Genomic DNA, 6,707 nt, shown 5'->3' on the forward strand with positions numbered 1-6,707 from the left:
GAGAGAGAAAGTTTACAATCGGATCAAGGATAGGTACGGTAGGTAGGGTTAGAGATATTAGAAATTATATATATATATACACACACACACACACACTCAAACCTGAGTTGAGCTGAGTGTGACTAGATTAAGTTCCAGGTTGAAAGTTACTCGGTAACTCGAATTCAACTTGGTTTAAGTTTGGATTGAGCGAAGCCTATGCAGTTTGAAACAACTCACTCATTCAAATCGGGTTAGTCTGATTTAAACAGTCAAACAAGTCGAGTAGTAACATGCCTAGCTCTACTGGTGGACCCATGAAATTTTCGAATGTACGGTAATCACCATGCATTGGAGCGCATGTGATCATTTCCTTGCATGGTACTGCGAAGGACTTGAAAAATCTCAAGCGAGCGAGTCCGGCCAAGAGGTCAATAGCATAGGAGATGCGTCTTTGTCGCTCGCAGCCGCGTCTCTGGTGTTGCCAGCTGTCACTAACGTCAAAGCTGACGCCTTTTTCCCGCGAAAAAAGGGCCGGTCGTCGATCCTCCAGCTCTCCCTTTTTTATAGGCGGTTGCCTCTTACTATCAAAGACTTCAGGACACCCATCCTTTTTCTCTCTTTTCTTTCTTTCCCCCTTATGGAAATGTCACTCCTACACTCCGGCGAGTTTTTCCGGCAGTCTTCCGGCGGATTGGACCCTGACATGGGTAATTCCGTTAGCCGGCGTGCTGCGTTCGAGGAGATGGACTTCTTCTCCAATGATCGTAGACGGGCTGATTCCCTTCGATCGAATAGTGGGCCCCACGATATTGAAAGAACGGATGGATCTGCACGGATCGACGCTGGACTCAACGTAAGCCTTTGAATTATGAAAATTGAGTATCCAGAGACTAATTTCCATGTGGGTCAAGTTCAAATGGCCTTGTCTAAGTGATGAACGGTACTGATCTCTTGTCGTGCAGATCGGATTGCATCTTCGGACTGTGGACTCTGGGAGCCGTCGATCTGTAATTGAAGAGAGAACCAAGAATAAGGTGACTATGGTCTATTGAATTAGTGGGTTGGATTAAAGATCTATTGTTGTTCTTGATTTTTGTTTTTATTTTTTATTAAGATTTAGAATTTTGATTTGTTTTGAAGCTGATTACACTCAAAGTTGAGTTAGAACGGATTAACAATGAGAATCAGAAGCTGAGAAGCATGTTGGATCAGATAACCAAAAACTACAGCAATTTGCAGAATCAGATCATTTCTGCGATGCAGCAACGGGCGGGCAAGATCGGGCAAGAACAGGTCATTTTTATTCATAGATTAGTGAGAGATTAGATTAGCTTGATGTTTTTGATTGCATGAACATGATAGGAGAGTTTCTTGATGAAATTCTATTGAACTTTTAGGTGCAACCTTGGAAAATAGAGACTTTTCTCAGTAGAATAAACAGAACCCTGATTTCCTTGAATTGAAAATTTGTACTTTTGGATCATTTTAAACCGTTGATTCTTTTCAGACTTTCAGAGCCCTTGATTAGTGGTGTGTATACAAGAAAACAATGAGCCATGTTATCTCTCCAACCACACACATGCGTCAAATGTGTTCAAAATCCGATCCGTGTGAAAAGTGGGTCCCACGATGAGATCTTCGTATGCAAATATCCAGCTGGTCCCATCATCAGGTCCACTTCAACTCAAGAAAAATAATGGCCGGTTTGAGTTGAACATATTGATGGTCTGATCTCCAACGCTCAGTTATGTCCTGCCTGATAATTTGACAGCGTGATTTTATGTGCTAGTGATCTTCATGGTGGTGCCCACTTTTTGAACGGCTCAGATATCATACCAGACTTACCGTCCATTTTGGGTCTTTGTGACCATTGCGTATTAGTTGCTTATCTATTGTTGTTTCGACAAATGCGTGTACGACTAGTTGTATACGTGTAGAACCTGTTATATGCTTGTTTTGTATATATACGTGTAGAACTAACTAGCTGTATATGCGTGTTTTTGTATATGTATGTACGTATATATGCTTGTTTTGTACATATACATGCAATTGTATATGTATGCATATAAATAGTTGTATGTGTATATGTGTAGATATTCTTGTAAGTGTACAATCCACATTTTTACTTGTAGCTTTTTACTTGGATAAATGTCTAAATATGTCTATAATCTAACTTTGTCAATTGAAGGTGCGTTTCGATGCACTATCGAATTGAATTGTAATTATTGTTAGTTCAATCAAGTGTTTTAAAAATGAAAATGAAATTTTTTATTTTTTTTTTTAAACAATTGTATTTTCCATGCAGGCATGCAATAGGAGCTCAAAATTGCATTATGCCCATCTATTTGATAGATGCATACACCCATTTTCTTCATTTGGTGATAGAATAATACATTTTTTGTGATATTTCATTGCTAAAACTAGAAATTGTATTGAAAGTTTGAAGAATGTGTGAACACTGACACGGGGACATGCATATCCGTCCATCAAATAATGGGGCGTGAATCTCAATGCATACTTCAATATGGATTTTTCAAAAATGTGCTTTCTAGATTCCAACCAACCATATTTTTCAAATCTTCCAACAGATGGTCAGAGATCTTGTTACAAAATCTCACATGTAACAATTTTAACTCGTGGGTCACCTGTCAATTAATTTTGGGCTTGTTTGGTTGCACCAAATATGACTGATTAATCATAAAATATCATGATATCTGGTGCAACCAAACGTGCCCTCTTTTTCTTCTTTTTTTTCCCTTCACCCAAATTTTGTCTTGATCCAGTTAATGAAACATGCTTTGATCCTATTGCAGAATGATGAGAAAAATGAAATGTCGGGTCCCGCACGGTTGGCCCATCAGTTCATGGACCCAGGTCCATCCGGTGCACTCGACGGGGACGAACTAACACAATCCGACGATGGGACTGGAGAACAGTCCATTTCTCGACCTAACAACAGTGGAGTAGCATCAGATGAACATGATCATGATGTGAATTCAATGGCCAGTAAGCGACATTGCGTCGACAATGGCCCCAATCAAGTGTCCCAAGGTTGGGGAGCCAACAAGAGCCCAAAGCTAGAACAACCAAAGACCGCCGATCAAACACCAGAATTCCCTTGCCGGAAGGCAAGAGTCTCCGTCCGCGCGCGATCGGAAGCGCCTCTCGTAAGTGATTTTATGATTATAATGACTATGATCATGAATAAAGATCACCTGCAACTGATTGCCTGTTAATTTCAATAGCAACCCAGTTCGCATTTCAACATGTTACATGTGTAGGACATCTGAACTGTACATAAGCTGGGCTGGCCCACCGATTGTCTGACTCAACATGTGTGTGGCCCACCTAATGAGTGGACCAGCTAGTTGAGTACAATGGTGGGGCCCATCTTATGGACAGTTGGGATGTCCATGGTGCAATGGCTAATATTCATACTAGTACCATATGGGCTGAATTTGGAAAATGGGTGTTGTTTAGATAAGCGATGGATGTCAATGGAGAAAGTATGGGCAGAAGATGGCGAAGGGTAACCCTTGCCCACGTGCTTACTACCGTTGCACCATGGCCGTTGGATGTCCCGTCCGTAAACAGGTAAGATCCATTCAGATGAAGGGCATTTTTGGTCATGATTCATGAAAGTTGTTCACCACCTGCGTGCAAAATCCATTCACCTGTTCATACACTATTGCATGTGGGGCCCACCAGGTTGTGTGGATGCCATCCAATCCTAGCCATGATGATTGGTGCTTTTTTTTTTTTGTGGGGGCCTATCCAATCATTAGGTTGGATAGGCCTGAGTTCGGGCCGTCCAACTTTCATGGTGGACGGCCCTGATGGACGGGTTGGATAAAATGGGCCCACCGCGGTGGGCCCCACGCGCAAGCCTTTAGGGGAACCGACCACGTGCAGTTGACTGCATTTTGTTGACTTGGAAATGAAGAAGGGTAGCTTGTCTCCAATTTGCTGCGACGCAAGTTCGTTTCGGCAGCCTTTGGGGCCCACGTTCCAACATGGTCTGTTGATTTGAACCGTACATTTCTTCTTCACTACCACATATAAGTTACCGTTCCATCATACAGCTTCAACGATGATCCCAAACGTTTATTTGTAGAGTTGAATTAGAACTATTGAAAGTTTTCTTTTCATTGTTCTAAATTCATATCAGGAAAGTGAAGGACATTATCATCTTTATCAGCATAATTTTCTTACGGTATCCCTTATAGCATACATTTCACAAAATGGACGGTTCCGATAACCAGACCACTTGACCTATGGGCCCCAGCAAGCGGCCACAAGAGCTCTATCCTGCATTGCGACGGACACAAAACAAATTCATCTCTAATCTGTTGGAAATCAATCAGAGCCAGAGGAGCCATCTCCAAAAGTTTTCATGAATCCTACTCTTCTCAACCGTACACTTGGCCACTACATAGTGAACCTGAACCATTCATTTACTGACCCATTCCATGGATGTCTCCCGGTTAAAAGATTATACTGATTAGATTCTCCTACCCATCCGATCGTTGTCATTAAAACTGATAAACGGTCTACAATCAACACGAAAGAAAGGCAAAACTGATGGCTAGGATCTTCTAATCTGCGTGGGCCATCCCTATAGATTAATGGTTCCAACTAGTTTATCCACGGCAACAAACTAATCCTGCCACTAAATATTTAGAAAGGTACGGATGGCGAGGAATAACCTGAATAGACAGCATTCTTCTTCACGTGATAATATAGCATGTGTGTACAAGATCTTCCCCATTCATCAGGTGGGCCACACCGTATTTATTCCATGGCCCAAAAATAAACCCAGCCCTCTCATGAGCTAGGCCACGCACTTACCTAAAACACAGATCATCACCACTAATTCATAGATGTTACAATAACTGTACCAACCTGATCTTTGGACCAAAGTACATATACATGATGAACGGCCAAGATCTTACACCCATGTTAGCTTCATCCCAAAAAAAAAAAAAAAAAGAGTATTTGCAAAAAACACCCTCTTCATTAAACTAGTTACTAATTACCCCACACTACTTGTTGCATGCACCAGGTTCAAAGATGTGCTGAAGACAAGACCATCCTCATAACAACATATGAAGGAAATCACAACCACCCTCTTCCGCCAGCAGCAACTGCCATGGCCCACACCACATCAGCAGCTGCCACAATGCTACTCTCAGGCTCCACCACAAGCAAAGACACTCCCCTCATCAACCCAACCTTCTTTCAGCCCCTGGCCTACCCTACCACCATGGCCACCTTATCTGCATCCGCACCATTCCCCACCATCACCCTCGACCTAACCAAGATCCCAAACCCCATGCAATTCCATCAGTCCCCACCACCCCCAGTCTCTTCCACCTTCCCGCTGCCACTCTCCGGAGCCTCCCCTCATCTCCTTGGCCAGCCCATATTCCTCCCTCCCAAACTACCCGCCATGCCCGCAATGCAGTTCATCACACCACGGCCCCCGTCGCTGACAGAGGCAGTCACTGCAGCGATCACCACCGATCCCAATCTCACCGCAGCCTTAGCCGCTGCAATTACCTCGATCATGGGTGCGCCTCGGAACGATAACAATGCTAATGGCAACAACAATCACAGCCACGGCAGCGGCCGCATGTCCCCACCTAGGCCACCTGCAATGCCTGGCTCACCACAGCTTCCTCAGTCCTGCACCACGTTCTCTACTAACTAGTGCAATAGCATGAAGGTTGAGATAATACACAGTATACCAGTGTATATCTCTCAATATGGCTTGCCTACAAAAGAAAGAGCTCAATCCAATTGTTGAAATTTAAATAGATGGTAATTATTAATTTTTGTGGATTATTATATACATGCTGTTAATTAGATTTTTATTAGCATTAAACCTTTTGAGTGGAGACATGCGAAGGGGTGGTGTATATGAGTTTTTTTTTTTTTTTTTGTTGGGAAAAGGAAAGATATTTTGTACATGGATATATATATTATGTTTTTCTTTTCTTTTCTTTTTTTTTTCCTCTTGTTCAGTATAAGGTGGAGAGAGATTGTTCCAATTTTTCCTGGATTTTTACAGTATCTGTTTGCCATTGTTTAAATTATTCTAATTCATGTATGTATGCTCTAATGCATGTGAAGCCTCGTGCTAGTTGTAATTTTTGAGTCTCTTATTTTCTTCTAGCCTCCCATTTGTTTTAGAACTGATCACCTACAAGCAACTGTATCACAACCATAATTAGCAAATTGGCATACAGGAAAAAGACAGTATGAAAATAATTCCTGTTAAAAGAAGGTGAAAATTTTCAGTCAAAGAAATAGATTTGTCAAAAATTTTGGAGAATGAGAAATTTGGGTTCCATGTGGTTTGGATTAAAAAATGGAGTGAAAAAAGTGATATATGTGTGTTTGTATGTGTGTTAATATCATATATAAATAAGGTTTTTAAAAAATTAACTAAAATGATTAAAATTTGTATATGTAGTAGTGATAGAGTATGTAGATGGCCGAATAGTGTTCTTTGCCTCTTCAAATCCTTTCTTTTTTCATGAAATCCTCGCCTAATTCTATCCATCCCTATTAAAAATTTTCACCTTCTACTTAATTCTATTAATGGACGACCACCCAATATTTTAAATCACCTTGAAAAGTTTTTTATTTTTCTTTTTGAATAAAATGTGTAATCGTGTTTAGTTCAGTTTGTCAAAAAATGAGTTTTTTTTTTTTTTTTTTTT

General features: G+C 41.1%; 1 protein-coding gene across 1 annotated transcript; it reads left to right on the top strand.

The window, feature by feature from the left end:
• The first annotated feature begins 591 nt into the window (after positions 1–591).
• Positions 592–6,073, top strand: LOC131231963 (probable WRKY transcription factor 47). The gene is made up of 6 exons (XM_058228389.1): positions 592–835; positions 945–1,016; positions 1,123–1,275; positions 2,796–3,149; positions 3,463–3,576; positions 5,045–6,073. Exons 1-6 carry the CDS (start codon positions 620–622, stop codon positions 5,690–5,692), a joined length of 1,557 nt encoding a protein of 518 aa, XP_058084372.1. The 5' UTR covers positions 592–619; the 3' UTR covers positions 5,693–6,073.
• The last annotated feature ends 634 nt before the right edge of the window (positions 6,074–6,707 follow it).

This window comes from Magnolia sinica, chromosome 17 (assembly GCF_029962835.1).
Source record: "Magnolia sinica isolate HGM2019 chromosome 17, MsV1, whole genome shotgun sequence".
NCBI classification, from domain to species: domain Eukaryota; kingdom Viridiplantae; phylum Streptophyta; class Magnoliopsida; order Magnoliales; family Magnoliaceae; genus Magnolia; species Magnolia sinica.